The 17070-nt window shown below is 40.6% G+C and overlaps 2 protein-coding genes across 3 annotated transcripts; both read right to left on the bottom strand.

Annotated features, from left to right (window-relative positions):
• Positions 1–577: 577 nt before the first annotated feature.
• LOC117450530 (uncharacterized) lies at positions 578–6417 on the bottom strand. Its single transcript, XM_034088347.1, has 10 exons — positions 6262–6417; positions 4518–4587; positions 4007–4105; positions 3247–3348; positions 3034–3168; positions 2813–2950; positions 2085–2136; positions 1971–1997; positions 1556–1582; positions 578–1472 (listed from the first exon to the last, which is right to left on the bottom strand). Exons 2-10 carry the CDS (start codon positions 4575–4577, stop codon positions 913–915), a joined length of 1200 nt encoding a protein of 399 aa, XP_033944238.1. The 5' UTR covers positions 4578–4587; positions 6262–6417; the 3' UTR covers positions 578–912.
• A 1133-nt stretch (positions 6418–7550) lies between these two features.
• LOC117451294 (uncharacterized) lies at positions 7551–16786 on the bottom strand. 2 transcript variants are annotated; one of them, XM_034089521.1, is made up of 5 exons: positions 16514–16786; positions 15965–16074; positions 13621–13713; positions 12134–12307; positions 7551–9504 (listed from the first exon to the last, which is right to left on the bottom strand). In XM_034089521.1, the coding sequence occupies exons 1-5, from the start codon at positions 16662–16664 to the stop codon at positions 9343–9345; spliced, it is 690 nt and encodes a 229-aa protein (XP_033945412.1). In that variant the 5' UTR covers positions 16665–16786; the 3' UTR covers positions 7551–9342. The 2 variants fall into 2 exon arrangements, with proteins under 2 accessions (XP_033945412.1, XP_033945413.1); XM_034089522.1 differs by having other exon boundaries at positions 12134–12304.
• Positions 16787–17070: the final 284 nt, after the last annotated feature.

Here is a 17070-nt window from a genome sequence, read left to right as displayed (position 1 = left end):
TACTCTCGAGCTGACACGCCTTTTAGATGATAACAGCTGGTGGACATGCATTGGTATTTTGTCCAAAAGTGTATGGACACATCTGTACACAACTGAAGTGAGGAATTCTTAAAACTATTAAACAAGAGGTAAAAATAAAGGAACCCAGCTCAATGTCCTTTTCATGTAGGTGTTTGTTTTTTATGGTACATTGTTCTAAACATGTACAAATTATTTGAGCACAAACACTGTAAGGCTGGAGTTATGGGGACTCAGGGCGGTTTTTGAATGGTAATTGAGCCACAACCAGAATTACATATAAACCGTTCATGTAGTCAGAATCCTTCAAAGTCTCATCGTGTTAAATGTGTTTCCTCCCTATTTTACAGTGACATGCATCCCCCAATTTCAACTAGAATTGAAAATGAACAAGATAATATGGTGAGGCTGATAACTGAAACCTCACTTGTTTTATTTACTTAAGATACTATAACCTGTCATGGAGATTACTCTTTCTATCTAAAGGTGGTCCACCTTTACATATTCATGTTATGGAAGTAGTTATCTACTTTACTTAAAAACAAGACAGACCCAAAAGTAAGACATGTATTTGGTTTATTTATCATTCACAGAAATGCATCAGAAATGCAGGGTTAATATTGCACATAACATTACAGTAATACTACAGGGTTGTTCTTTTAAATATATGAAAATACATTATGTGAAGGCAAAGAATAGCACTGTAACTCTATAGTGAGGAAGTGTTTGCGACGATTACGTTAAAGCAGCAGCATAGAGAGTGGTCCCTTAGTGGAGCTATCAATAATGGTCTTTAACATCAAGCTCTCTGATTCCTCCCAGTGATAATTATATAACCATTTATCACACTTTAATATGATATCTACTGGATTTTAAAGGAAGAGTTGGGGGAGCTCAACCCCAGATGCAGGGCGAGGGGCAGAAACGTTGGGTTTTAACTGCTGGAGACTTGATCACCAGATCATTGATGATCTCCACAGTACCGAACAGCGGGTACAACTTCTCTTTGAAGCACTCGTTGTAGGTGTAAATGTGGATGTGTTTGTCCACGTCATAGAAGGACAGCTGGCCGTGGTCGTAGTCGAGGTAGATGCCCACCTTTTCGGGGATGAGGTAGGGCGGCAGGGAGGTGAAGGGCACCGTCAGCGCCTTCAGCTCAGAGCCCCTCTCCAGCCTCAGGCTCAGGTAACCCGTATCTGTGTTCAGGGACTTGAAGCCTTTCCTCAGGGCCGACTCTTTGGCCACGCCCAGTCTCCAGTCCCGCTCTCCAACCTCCGCCTCCCAGTAGTGGCGGCCGGAGCCCAAGCCCTCCATCCCGACGGCACACCACCAGCCGTCGAAGCGCTGGTGGAAGTTGGGAATATCCTTCCTCTCGTAGCCACAGCGCATCCGCTTCTCGTCGGAGGAGATGAGCAGGTCAGGGTTGGCAGTGTCCAGATCCAGAGTCACCTCCACTAGAGAGAAAAGTAACATGGTTCAAATGACATACATGCAGATTAAAGTTTATACTTAGAATTTGATCAAATAAATGTTCTACCTGCAGCCTTTGAGATCCAATCCCACACTGCAAAAAAAACAGAGGGGCCTTAGCAATAATAACACACCTTATTTGTGGAGCACCATTCATACAACACATGCAGTACAGAGTGCTTAACAATGGAGAAACTAGACATTGGATTACAAATAACTGAGTATCAAATTTAAACACAAGATGGAGATAAAAAATAAGATGGTAGAATACATATAATGGAAAATAAAACCAAATAATGTTTCTCTTTTATTCTCTTCTTCTTTGTTCTTAACATCAGTGGTAACATCTCATTTTGATGGTTACAAATCAAACATAAGCTTGCCAAACCAATAATGGTCCCTACAAAGAGCACTCCACGTGTTTTGAAACCCATCAGTGGTTGTATGTAATGTTTTGTATGCTAATATACAATGTCACTCACCTGGTTGAGGAATGTAGGATATGCTACCTGGATGGAGAGAGTAACAGACTCATAAGGATTGACATTTTCCAGATTTATAACAGAAATAATATTGATAAATGTTTAATTTAATACCAATCTTCTGAGTCTTCTGCTTCCACATGAGCCACTGGTGCGGTATGGTATCCTGCAACAACACCAAAAAAGGTTTGTTCTACAACTGCACAATAAACACAAGACCTTAAGCTGACTCTGTGAACTGTTACATATTCTTGGTCGAATGCACTTATTGTAAGTGTTAGGGAATACTTTGCTTAGGTATTCAACCTTCGACACAGTTCATCATTTTCTCCTCTCACTGTCTCCTTTCCCACGGCATAGTTCTACGGCCTTGGGTATTGCTGCTATCTCTCTTAAGGAGGGGCAGCTTGGGCGCATTGTTGTTGCCAGTCTATGACAGAGCACAACTGCCATGAGGTAGTTTACTGTTCAGGGACGAAGGTTCCCTGACGACGAGAGCTCTAGTTAGATTCAGGGTCCATATTTGTTTAGTCTCACTGATGAAGAATGTTGATTATTACACTCCGAACTAGATAAAACCTCGAGCTGCAGAAAGAGTTCTTCAGAATTAGTTTGGCAACCGCTGTGTCAACTCGTGACACACCACCTGTCTCGTCAACTCTCCGGCCGTAACTCGTAATAAACCATCAGTGTTTGACATCAAAGCTCCTGCTCATCCTGTGTCTCCTTCATGAGTCGGTGACTCCCACTGCATTGCCACACACAAGTTTCCTCCACAGTAAGTCACTTAGGATAAAAGCGTCAGCTAAATGCAACATAATGTATTGTTACATGGATTCTACCTTATCTGGGCGCTGCACGATTAGAGTCCAAAACACCAGCTCCATAGCGGCCAGCAGATTTGGCGCGCGGCCCCAACGCCAGGCTGACTGCAGGTCCTCCAGAGACTTAGCCACCGGCTCCCCGGGCCACACACTTTGCTGCAAGATGGTCGATATTAATAAAATATGTCTACTGAGTCAACAAAGCCAGGGTAGCAGTAAATGTTATTTATACTTCTCACCTCAGGCTGAGCTCTCAGGTCCTTGATCCAGTTTAGAATCACAGCTTTGGCCTGCAGCAGGTCCTGCTCATTGATCATATCAGGGTGCTTTACATCATCCATCTCTGGCCAGCCGTCAGTCTGCATCGGCCTCTTCTGCACAAAGAAACATGGCTTTAGTGGTAAGATCCGCTCTATTCAGTAAGTCAATGCATGCTTTTTTCAGATAAACACCTTGCTCTCTAGCATGGAGGCCCACTGCAGGACGAAGACCTTGCAGAGGGGTGTCGGCCAGGTGTCGTCCAGGTTCCAGATGTGCTCCAGGACTTCTGACCTCTGCAGAGGCAAGGGAGGGGAACGTGGGTTTGGTGGCAGACAGGAAATGAAGACAATAGCTAATCTTCTTTAGGGCCCTGACTTGTGGTAATTGTCCCAATTAGCTCAATACTAGGGCTAAACAATATAAGGAAAATATGTGACGATGTGGTTGAAGATCCCTATAATGATATTACTTCCTATGAAAAGCTATTGAAGAATCAGTTCTGCCTCTCTGCTGCTTTCTATGTATTGCTAAAATACAACACATTAAAGTGCACTTTTCAACTAGAGTGCAACATCCCAGACTTTTGTGATGTGTTTATGGTGCAAGTTGGCATTGTATACATCCATATTTTTAAAGTTACAATAGTTTATTTTAAACGTTTTTATAATTGTTATATTTCTTGTTCCTTTTCTTACAAGGTATCTTCTCTCGTCTCGGTGTTTACATGTATGTAGGCGTATGCTTCACACACACCAAAGCAAATTCCTTGTATAAGTAAACTTATGCAATAAACATGTTTCTGATTCTGATTGTGCTGACGATTAAATAACTATATATTGTAAAGCCCTCCTCAATACTCACAAGTGGGAGGCAGTGGCTGTATATACGTATAGGGCAGAGTTTGGTTTTTTTTATATTAATAATTTCAGCTTTGAATGAGGGTGTATTCACCTGGCACACTCGGCTTAGATCTCTTGCCAGATCCACAATAAACAGCTGATCTTCATCCAGAGGCTCCCTCTTCTCGTTCTGCGCTCTTTTGCGTGATTCCTGTGAGAACATAAAAAATGTAAGGATTTTCTCTGGGAATGTGTTTGGAAAAAGGGAGAATTCTCAGACGTTTGAAAGACATCAGTGCTGCTTTTCAAGTGCCTTTGAGAGTAATAAGGTCAAATTAGAAAAGCAGGGGGTCACTCAGCCTGATTAAAATGCACACCGAGGCTCTGTTCCTGTCAACAAGACAAAGAGAGAAAGACACCCCTTCTCTTCCAGAGTCTTTCAGAAGCTCTCTGTTGTTCAATTAAACCAGGAATGGAGAAATGTGTGTCGTCATGTGGTACACAAAACTGTTGTCCTGTCAACTGTCTACTTGATCAACCCAAAAAACAGGTTTTCACATTAAACACATGATGTTTTGGCTCTTTTATTGTAATTTTTAAATGGACTTAAATAAAGGTCTTACCTTTATCTTGGCTGTAAAGTTCTTGGCCGGCTCCAACATGAAGTGAAAACATTGCATCATCTTGGCGGGTCTGTATTAAGAGTCCGACAGAGAATTAACACAAACATGTTGGTTCAGAAAATGATTTACAAGCAAAAACACTACTATTTGTTCCTGTTAGCAGCCTGGGCACTCTGACACAGGACATAACGGGTCACATTGTTATATCCAAGCCATACTCAAATACAATGTTGACATATTAATACATTACTAGGCTAGAGTATGTCAATTTTATGATACCTAATATTTCCATTCATATACATTTCAGTGGGAAATATAGTTTTTAATACAATTTTGAATTCAGGGCATTTACTTGAAATGGAGGATATTTAGACTGTGGTATTTCTACTTTTACTTAATTATCTAAGTACGTCTTCCACTAAAGATTAGTCGGATACTTTCTTGTCGTCATGTGTTCAAGTAAAATTTCGCAGCTTGTGCTGTAAATTCTGATAGTTTACCACTGCTATTTAATAATTTTAGGATGTTATGATCAAATCTTGACTGTGAACCCCAAACACATTAAAAGTTGTGGTCTGTGAGATTTGAATCTGTAGTCAGACACTGAACTGGAATGCTGCGTTATATCCAAAAACAACAGCGTTATGTGAATCATTAAACATGTGATGGAAAGTGTACATGGCCATTTAAAAAACATAACATCAGTATTCAAAGTCAAGCGGGTCACAGCCTCGCCTTTGGCAGGCATTACACGTATACAACTACTAAAGTCAAATAATCTTTAGTAAAACAAAGGAATTGATCAAACAGGAAGGATTCTAGGACGTTATATCATAGGCCAAAACACATACAGAAAGAGATCATATAAAGCAAATAAAGCAGGCAGCCTAAAACACGACAAGCACTGCAGACTTCCATCTCCTGAGATATCTCTCTCTACTGTCCTCCCCACTCACTTCCTGTCTATCATCATCATCATCTGCAGAAAGGTGCAGTAGCTCAGGGTCCGGCTGGCACTGACCATGTTGGGATGACCAGTCAGGTTTTCATGCTGACCCAGACTGAGTGGGTGAACATAAATAAATAAATCCTATCTGTACACGCACTTTACCCCATTTAATTATAAAGGCAGCACTGGAGTTTATCCACAATGTTATCTAACACACTCATAAATAGAGGCCTGTTTGGCTATGGATAGAGTGATGAAGGTACTTTTTTAATAGCACATCAGAGCAGTCAAGCTCCAAAAAGCTGCAACTCCCTTGCATCTGGATACAGCAGTGCAAGTGAGTTCATATGCTGTGTTTCAACATAATGCAGATGATTCATGCAAAGCTTAAATCCATAATATTAAAGTAAATAACGTAGTTGGATCATTAAGCAAATGCTATTGGGATTGTAGAGACTGAAACAACGCTGTAAAATTATTACTAAATGAATGATCCGTTAGACTGGTTCATCAATGTCGTGAGAAAACATGACCCTGCAGTTTTTGCAGCGACCCAGTTAGAGCCAGCTGATGACTGCGCATGAAGTAAACACACACCTGACGGGTGACTTTGCGGCAAATCTGGATTATAGCTGCAGTAAGAGCCATTTTACAATTTGAATAATACTGTTTATGCAGTTCTGAACGCAAAATAATAATCTATGTTATACATTTGTGCTAGTAGTTATGTCATATAACTGCAGAGCGTCCAGCACAACAACACAAATGATATTTGCACATCACGCACGAGCCTACCTTTCTCTTCGAGGGGTTTGCAAATAAGTGTTCTTCTTCTCTTGAATTGAAAAGCGAGCAGATGTCTGTGTCTGCAGGAAGTGTTGGTACTGTATGCTGCAGTGTCTGACCTTGTTTACATGCCAGACTGACGGTTGGCTGCTCGGGCAGGTTCGGGTTTCTCCGTCAGTGACGAAAGACGTCATCCGGTGGACAAAGCAGGCAGCCATGTTTGGAAGGTAATTATGACTCAGGTCTACAGTTTGGTATATCTAAACTATTTTTGACTGTAAACAACATAAGTTTAATGTTTTTACTCCAGTGCTGTGCTTGAGTATGTTGACTTAATGTTATTTACTTAAGTGCTACCTTCTTCTGCTACTTACTCAACTATAGAGTGTACTTTGTCTTCACTACATCTATTTAAAATCTATTGTTACTTTGCATAGATCCTACAAAACATTTCATAAAATAAAATGCATGGTGACAGATTTACCTGCCTAACAATATAAAATCGTTTAAGTGAGCTCCACCTCAGATATAACAATAACGAGAGGTGGGAAGTAACTATTACATGTACTCAAGTACTCTACGTAAGTACAATTTTGAGATACTTGTACTGTACTTGAGTATTTCGGTTTTCTTTTTCCTTCTTCTCCACTACAATTCAGAGGTAAATCATGTACTTTTACTACACTACATGTATTTTATACCTTTAGTTACTTTACAGATTTTGATTAATCATGTGAAATATACTCAACACTTTAATAAGACTTTAGTTACACCTGCAGTAAATTCACTGCAGTATACAAAGTGATTAAAACTAGCTGCACCTTTACCAGCTTTGATAACACTTTAAAGCTTCAATAATTATAATGAAAACATATGTATTACTCTGAAAAGGACCAATCTGCATAATGAGTACTTTTACTTTTGGTACTTTAAGTATATTTTGATGATATTACTTTTGTACTTTTACTTGAGTAACATTTTGAATGCATGTACTTTACTTGTAACAGAGTATTCCTATACACTCTGGTACTTCTACTTTTACTCAAGTGCAAGATCTGAGTACTTCTCCCAGTAAGAAGCTTCTTGCTTGTTTCTACATCAGTAATAATTATCTTTTAATATAATAATCTAACTAAGGGGCAATTCTACTGTATACAAAATACTTGAGCTCTGAAACCATAATATAATATTCCTTAATAAAATTGTAATGCATATAATGTAATTTTACAACGCTGTATTTCAGACAAAAGAAAGTGTTTTATTCCAGATTTTTTACTTTAAATTCTACATGACCGGTATAGTACCAATAATATAAGCGAGGCTTGAATCGATTCTTTTATTTTAAATCCAAGCCTGCATGTTCATAGTTATATCAACTCAGATTTCTGCCCCCTTCTGGCCAGATACTTGAAATGTGAAATAGCAATATTAGAGGGGAAATTATAGAGCTGCTGCTTATTTCTAATTAAAAAGTTAGGCCCATCACTTTTTTTTGGCTCCAGATAAAGAAACATTTGACTAGAGCTGAAAAGGACAACCCAGTGTGTGGGATAATATGAGACATGTGTGTTATCAGGGGCAGGCTACTTTAGAGTTTCACAGACAGTTATATCTTTGTGTTTTTCAGTCAAAGAAGACGACTGTGTTCAGTGTTCTGCCTGCAGGCTCTGCGGCCTATTGACATTGATTTGGCTTTCCACTTTAAATAGCCTTAACACTAAACATGATCATAAGATGTGTTGTAAATATCAAAATAGTAACAAAATGACGTACTGCTCACAACGGGCTTTCATTGATACTGAGAACTAAATGCACTAAAGTATTCAATATTTTTGCAATGAGAAGAAACAACAAAGTAAATGTGATGTAGGCTCATTAGATATTTGGAACTATCTTGGACAAGGTGTTAGAAGTCAATAAAGCATTACTTATTAGGAATCAGTATTAATAATTACTATTGTTTATCTTTTTCTGATAATTTCTACTATTTTTTAATGTTTAGTGGTATAAGAGCTGCTACAAAAAAATATCATAGGAGCTGGAGAAAAAAAAAGAGAATATATATAGAGCTCAAATAGATAAGTGTGATGAGGAGCAGAAATGTCTCCACAATTAAATGTGAGAACATAGGAAAAAAAGCCAAGAAGAAAGTTGGAAACAAGACTTAATTTGAATGTTCCTTCCTGTCTCTCACCCACACATACAAATTCATGAAAATATCAAAGACCAGCCTCTCTATGAGTGGCACCGCAGCTGTTTGCACTGACGCTGTGTTACTGCTGTAAATTCCAGTCCATCAACAAACAATATATAATTATTATATTTGTTTTAAGAAATAATGAGGAGACGTCGTTCTTCAAATAAATACAGTACATGACAATGTGCAGGACAGACATTTGGCGTGTGTACATGGAAGAATGACAACGTGTGATGAAGGAACAAAGCAGGTCTGACACATTTGTTTTCATTTCACATTCAAGCTGCTTCACTCCACTTGTTGATGCTGCCTTTGGGAGACAGAGCAAACAAATCAAGTGGTCATAAAAACAACATATAGGTCTTGTTATAAGTCCATGGAAGGCACTCTCATGCGTACCTTTTTAAATTATTTCCCTCTCACATGCTCTATGGCAGTATGTCACGGCCTCGGCAGGGTAAACAACAGCAAGCCTCTGATAACCTTATAAACAACACTATGAGGTCTCTGGTTTAGGACAATAAAAGAGTAAACAAGTGTTCAGTGATAGTATAATCAACAAGGTAAATAGCGGTTCCCTTTTTTGGTATTTTGTACTCCACCTTTTTCGTCTTCAAGGTGAACCAGCCACCTCAGTAAATGTCAATATCCCGTGATTGTCCTTTGAAATTCATCAGCGTGTACAGTAGCGGTCACAAAGTGTTTTTGACATTCGATAGTTTTTTCACAAAACTCCTCTTTGGTTGCTCCTTCATCAGCTGTCTCTCAATATAAGCTCAGTCGCTTGTGTAAAGTGAAGAAGATCCGGTTTTAATCCACTCTTCTTCGTTTGGTAACTTTATCTGTGTATGTAAAGCTATCACACGTCTTTCACATTCACGAGATCAGTCAAATCACACAGGTAGAACAGTGCTGTTGGAGTCAGAGTTGATCGGATGAGGTGTGTCCGTGTTGGTGAAGATACTCTGAGGAAAGGAGAGGTCCAGATTGGATGACAGGATGTTGTACGGCAGCTCTATAGAATGGCGGACACTCTCTTCATATGTTGGAGGAGGCTGTGAGAAAGACAGAAAGACAGGAACATATTTAGACAAGTTTGAAAATGCAATCCAAAACAGCTGCTCAGCAACAAAAAGCAGCCAATCAAAAAATGCAATTAGTTGGTGAAAATATTGTCGCAAATATTTTTTTCTTTTAGGAGCTGGTAGAGACCAAAACGAACGCTAAAAGAGAGGAAATATTGGACATTCATTGGGCTATAAGGGATATAAACACGCCACAAATGAATGACAATATCGTACTTTGTATGATGGGCTTTGTAGGTTAAAATAAGTCATTTATGGATTCCTATCGATGTAATTTTCAAAGAATACATTTTTTCTCCGAGATTAAATTCATACATTTACAGGAAAAATACTAACATATTCTCTAAGATTAAACTGGTACATTTACAGAAGAAATTATCTTTAGAAAGATAAAAGTCACAAATGTAAGCAACACAGCTTGTTGCAAGTGGTGAAAAAAGGGGAGGGTTTACATTACGATCCTGAACAAGACTTTTTATTTCATTTGAACCAAATTTCAATGCCACTTTTGCCTATTTGCTAAAAGACAAAGTCCTTGCTATCCATCCATTTCGGACCATTGCTGTGCTTTAAGGTCATATGCAGTCCCAGGATGAAAGTTTTGCTTGTATAACACCCTGAGTTCTGATATATATATATATATATATATCCCTCAAAATAAGTGGAACATGTTTGTATTTACACTTCCAATTAATCTCCACTTCAGCCGCCTGGACCATATTTCACTCCAATGCATTATCTTTCCGATCACATCCGACAGATTCACACTGGGCCTTCTTATCTTTTAATTGCTTGGGGACCCTCAGGCGACAAGAGCAACCCTCGTGCCCTGCCCTCTGCGTGATACACACACCACACACACACACCATGCCACAGAGTTTGACTACAATCCTGCCTCTGGCCGCAGGACAGGCGGACAGACGTAAATGAAGGGACCATCAGTCGAACTCTAGTTGGGGGGTAGGGAGACTTTTCAGTGGTGATGGGTTGACTATAGGGATGTCCCGATCACCTTTTTTTGCTCCCGATCCGATTCCGATCATTTGATTTTGACAATCTGCCGATACCGATTTTTCCCGATCCGATCTTTATGCAATGCATTAAGAGAAAAAAAAGGTAACAGATAACGGCTGGTCATCCAACGCGATGAATTCAGCTATCTTGGCTGTTATTTTTTTGGCCTTTTCACTGTTCTGGGGCAGTTTCTCTTTCCTTTTAAAAGTCTCTGAAAGTGTCGTTTGTTTCAGTGCCGTTCCCTGAGTGGCCGCTGTGTACTCGTCGTGTTGTTGTTGGTGTTTGTTTCTCAGGTAGCGTATTAGATTGGTCGTGTTGAACGTAGCTCTGTTCTTTCCACCACGCGGAACCTCCGCCTTGCAAACATTGCATCTGGCTGTTACACTGCCTTCACTTTCAATTTTATAATACTTCCAAACTCCTGACATTTTCTCTGTCCCGACTCCCGAGTCACCAGCTGAACGTAGCCTCTCGTTAGCTTACTGCTACTATTAGACACTGCGCCCACTCTGTTGCCAGATTTCAGAGAAATAAGCAACCAGGTCTGAAAACAAGCCCAAAGAAGCAACACATACATGATGTTGTGTAATTTTAAACCAAAACTAAGGCCTCAGGATGACTTTAAGACGTGAACATGGTCATTTTTGTTTTGTAAAATTAAATTAAATAATAAAAATATTTTCTAATTTTTTTTTTTTAAAAGAATCCTGATCCCCGATTTTTTTCTCCCGATTCCGATCTTTTGAAAATCACGTGATCGGCTCCGATCCCCGATCACGTGATCGGCTCCGATCCCCGATCACGTGATCGGATCGGGACATCTCTAGTTGACTATGAGTGAATGTGCTTTCTTTGTGTGTGTGTGTGTGTGTGCTTTCTTTGTGTGTGTGTGTGTGTGTGTGTGTGTGTGTGTGTGTGTGTGTGTGTGTGTGTGTGTGTGTGTGTGTGTGTGTGTGTGTGTGTGTGTGTGTGTGTGTGTGTGTGTGTGTGTGTGTGTGTGTGTGTGTGTGTGTGTGTGAGGGATGGGCAGCCATGCTAAGGACTGTTTAATTGCAGAAAAAAGAGGGAGGTCAAAGAAGAAAAAACAGTAGAAGACAGGAGCACAAAGCTGCATTCCCGGGCTGTGTTTGCTCTCAGGATGCAGGCTTTAATTATGTTTGATGTGCCTTTTTCTCATTACCTTGTTTGCCCAAGCGTTGTGCGAGTCAAAAGCTCAGCAGAAGATCAACATGGTAAAACCTTGAAATGCGTCTGCCAGCACAATTCAGCAGCGAGCGCGAGATGAGCAGATAGTGCTTAATGTTTACCGCACTCTGAATGCGGTCTAATCTTTGAACAAGCTCTTGTTACAATATTGCATGACAGCGCGGTCATAATAGAAAGAGCCTGCTTGTTATTATCTCTATTCACTGTGAAACTACTCATGATGAGGGACCTTGATAATAACGGTTTATATGAGCTGGAGCTAAACCTGTAATAGGAGTACATTATACTCTCCGTTCCCAGGTTCGACGACAGCACCTGGAATACTTCATTGTCAAAGCATTTGAGACTGTATCAAGTGTTAATCCCTTATTATGCCGACCTCAGTCACAATGGGTCCATTGAGGCCGAAGCGGTCTGCGATCATCATGTGGATCTGCCTCTGGCGGTCCTTCTTTCGGACGCTCTCGTAGGAGGGGAGCCTCGGCATGGGAGAGTCCAGAGTGGGGAGGCTGTAGCTGGAGGGCAGGCCGATGTAGAACAGCTGACCCGCCTGCTGAGACACACAGAGGGACACTTATGAGAGACAGGAAACAGAGGCTTGTATGTGCTGAGGATGTGTGGATTATTGAAACCTGCTTAAAGGGATACTTCACTTCCAAAATGACCATATGAGTGTAAATTACAACCCCTTTGATACCTGTAATACTTGAAGGAAAACACAGTGAGCAGGAGTAAAGACTTAAAAAGTGTACTAAATTGAATGGCAACCCCATTTAACAACAACACATCTATATCTGTTTGCAAACTCTCACACAAAGTCTCACTGATCCGGAGGTGTGCTGCTAACTACTTCCAAAACACATGTATTTTCACAGAAACTTTACAATTGTGAACACTTAAGCAAAGCTTTAACAATCTCACACTTGCACATTATTGACACTTGACAAGTACCAAGGGTATAAGTTATAAGGTTGAAGCGTATACACATGTGTTTGTTAAGTAGTGAGCATACGACTGGATAAATCAGACTTGGGTTCTGTACAGCAAAGCTAAGACAATCTGTCCTCACTTAGCAGATGTTTTGTAAGTGTTTTTTAACAGAAACCTTTTTTTAAAAACACAAACAACGAGTGCAAACTTAATGCTGTACAATTCATGTAAAGGCTTCTGTCCAAAACTGAATTTCACCTCTTAAAATGATGATTTCCATGTATTGGATTTAATTGATTGTACACTTAAACTGTGGTGTTGGTTGCTATTGACGCAATGGTCCCTTTAAGTGTTGTTGCTGTAAGGAATTGTGTGATGACGTTATCACCTTTCCTTTCATAAAGACTGCTGCAGTGTTCCCTAACTAAATGGGATAAGAAAGAAAGCATTTAAACACATTTCCTCAGCATTTAGAGAAATCGCCCAGCCATTACGATGGTGGCCACTTAAATACTTCTGGGTCATTTCACTCAATTAGGAACCTTCCTAAGTAAAACAGATGTTGGGAGTCCTGCATGAGTTCCTTGAGACTTTGTAAACAGATGTTTTGATGTATTTATTGGGCTTCAATTCATTAGGACTTCACGTTTTTTCCTCGCTGTCGCATGCGAGACAAATAAAGCTTTCTTCAAGAACTCAAGGTAACTCAGTCATTAATTAATTAATTAACACATGGACCTTTTTGGTGTAAAGTATTCCTAAAGCTATAACGTCATGGAAACATTAACTTCAGAGGCGAGTGCCTATTGATCTACTGAGTAATATGTACAGTTTGTGTAGTAGAGGAACCGAGAGTGTGCCTGTACAGAGTACACAGAAGTCTAAGTGCTTTTGGAGGCTAATAGCATGTTGCTAATGCACTATAGGCTCTCTCACCTGAGTGTTGTTGTCATCCATGATCTCACTCTGCTCCAGACAAGGAGATCCCACCAGTGTTTGTCTGCTGCTGTAGTACTGAGGAGGAGCACCCTGTAAAGCAAGCAGTAATGGAACAAGTGTGTCTCAGCAAGCAGAGCCTTAGTTATTCATGACATGCGTTTATTAGTTTATATTTTTATGGATCCTCCTGCAATTAGTCAAAAACAATCCACTCATTTCAGCTCAATTGACCAATCGTCATGCCTTGTTTAATCACTGGAGACACTGGCTGGTTAGCAATACCATAAATTATCCAATCAATAAGGCGACCACCCTCCAATTTCCGTGCCTCCTCCCTGTCCCTCCTACTTTGAAACAAGACCTGTCAAAGTCTCACTGTATGTATGTGGTGAAAAAGACTGGCAGGAAAAGTAGGTAATTGCCTCGAGTCTAAATGAGTCTCTTTGTGTGAAGAACAATGTGACGTCCCACTGTGTTTTGAGGGTCACTAGGCAACAAACCCCACCGTGTGGTCTTTTTTCTGTCTCTGTCTTCCTCTTGTAACTGCAGCAGGTACCTCTTAACGAGCACACTCCAATACACATTATAGCCTCGTATGTCATTTGGGGCGGCATTACAATAAAGTCAATTTGTTGCTTGACTGGGATTGAAATCCAGCGTGAGGTTAAGAGTTGTTAGGAAACAAACTTTGACTGTTTCTCCCGAGGCGATTTCCTTTGACCAAGAGGCCGTAAAAGTTGAAGTCTGGTATGTAAAGTAGTATGAAATGCTGTGATTTATCATTTTCCCATGCAGACTAGTTAAACAATGATATCACTCACACTTAGAGTGACACACTCAAACGACCTTTGCCACAACCCTGACATCATTTCAGAGAGATGGAGACGACTGAAAAAAGGTGATGTCAGAGGTCACTTTCCCTCACTGGTTTGTACTTTTAAGAAGCAAAAAAGAAAAAGTCCGTTAAAAAAAAAAAGGGGAAAAAAGGGAGACTTGTCCTTTGTCTCCTGCCATTGATTCATCCAGTGTGAAAAAGCACAACCGTGTTAAATCAGTGTTGAAGTCGGGGGAGGACCCCAGCGGCAGTGTGTCTTTTTCCCCGCTGCAAACCTAAAGGAGAGCCATTGTCCCCGTTGTGTCCCCAACACCCACAGCGGGGTCGGCCCACTATTCATGGTGCATACTGGAGCAGGGAAAGGTATGTGACGATGAAGTTAAAGACATCCCATAGGAGCACAATGAAAAAGCGTCTGTGTGTTTGTCGACTAACCTTCACTTTCTGTCTCCTGATAATAAATAAAATGCATCTCCCTTTTCAATCGCATTATGTCAATTGTGGGTTCCAGGAACAATTCAAACAACCCCCAAGTGTATTCACTCACCAACAATGAATGGAAATGAAATCTGAATACACAATATGGGTGTAGACGTTGGCTCTGTGTACAGTCTGCCTCTGTCATGTGTTTTACTGTAGCTACTGACCTGACTGTAAGTGAGTCTTTTCAGCCACATGGTGTACAGACTCAGTTGTAACTAGATGCTTCTTTGTGCCGGTGAGACGCTCTGTTAGTTCCTCAAAAGGAACAACAGGACTTCTCCATTAAAACCGCAACTGAACAGAGCTTCCTGTCCATTGAAGGGGGGGGGGGGTATAAGTCTCTGCAATCCAAAGATAACACTCACACTTGACCCCTGGGACTCTCAGAGGTGAGAAACAAGTCAGGAAGAGGATGCAGAGAGAATGAACAACCTAGGAAAAGTTACTGCTGTGTTTACATTTTCATTTCACCTCATCCTGCACCTCTCACTGACAGCTTGATTTAGGCAGAGATGTCGTGGTGTTTATCTAATTTATAATGATTTGAAATGCCATGCGCTCCCTTAAAAAAAAACCTCAAAGATTAGGTTGTTTTGCTTCATCTGCTTTGCCAGTGTAAGCAAGAAAGTCTGATAAGCAGTGATTTCATTATAAGGTGCTGGAGTAGCATCAATATGCGTGTTGAGTGCTAATTCTGTCCTTTTCCATCCGCTTGGCTGAGGCGGATATTTCTGCAGGGCAGCTAATTCAACTGAGGCAAATCCATCGCCTGACTATGATCATATCAACTTTATTGCAGTCTTTCTTTCAGCACAGCCATGCAAATTGAATCTGACACTTCCTAATGGCGTGACACTAAGGGAGTGCACATGGTGTCTTTGAGTGTGCCCACCCCCCCCCCATCTCTCTTTTAGTGTGGACTCATCAACTGTGCTGGGTCAGGATCACATCTGAACGTACGAGTCACTTTAAAAAAGAGAAACCTCAGCACAAAAGGCACTTTGTTTTGAGTTGACATCTTACCATATCTGCATGTGGCCCCTGATAGGAGCGTAGCTTGCAGCACAGGAGATCCTTGCGGTAAATAATGGACAGCAGCACCACAATCACCACAAAGAACACCAGAGAAGAAACTGTGAGCAAATCAAGAGAGAAGGACATGTTTGTTAATCAGTGTCGAACAGACAGACATTGTGTTAGTGTGTTTTTCTGGCTGTGAAACTTGTAAAAGAACAGTTTTGTCCTTTGAACACTTCAAATCTGTGAAGTTGAGTCATATGAAGAGTCTGATTGATAGTCTGTCTCTATAATGTGAACACTTACAGGTGTAATTGATGTCCTTTTTGCTACCTGTCCATCAAAAACAATCACAGCTAATTATATGTTAGAGATTATTACAATATGTGACAGTCAGCTGATATCTATAAAAAGAAACGATCTAGTACAAGCCTTATCACACTGCTGCAGTACGTGCAAATACAAAGGAAGTAGAACAATTATCCTGACAGATGTTTTTCAAGCAAAATCTGATTTATTTTTGAATATTTTTGACAGTTTAAAGGTTTTACTTACATGATGCAGCAACCACTGTGAGTTGATCCGATGTCAGCTGTGAGGAGGGCATGGTGGGACTTTCAGTTGTGGACATTTCTTCTGTGTAAACTGTAAGTGTTGCCTTCACAAATCCTCCCGAACTCATAAGGTTCAACACAAAGCCTCTCATCTTATTTATCAGAGAAAGAAACGGAGACCAGCTCTGTCGCTCCTCTTCATTGTCTGCTCGCTCCCGGACATGGTCACAGTCCACATGCGCTCTCTGCAAGTCCGATCAAACTCTCCACTCGGTAAACATGCCACAGTGTGTGTGAGTGTGTGTGTATAGTGTGTGTGTCAAAGCGAAATTACGCCCTCTTTGCCCAACGCGTGACGTCGCTCTGGCTGCGCGCTCGGCTCTTTGGTGTATGGACAGCAGGCTGCAGCACACACAAGTGCCAACAGATTTATTATCAAGGCTCCTTAAAACAGCAATTTGACATGCAGTTATCCAAGAAGTAGCCTACTCAGATACTTTACTTAAGTTGAAGTAGAAATACCAACTGTAAAAAAAAGTCGAAACAAGTTCAAAATCA

This window comes from Pseudochaenichthys georgianus, chromosome 8 (assembly GCF_902827115.2).
Source record: "Pseudochaenichthys georgianus chromosome 8, fPseGeo1.2, whole genome shotgun sequence".
Classification (NCBI taxonomy): Eukaryota; Metazoa; Chordata; class Actinopteri; order Perciformes; family Channichthyidae; genus Pseudochaenichthys; species Pseudochaenichthys georgianus.
The sequence above is the reverse complement of the archived record's forward strand: the minus strand, read 5'-3'. Positions and strand labels throughout refer to the sequence as shown.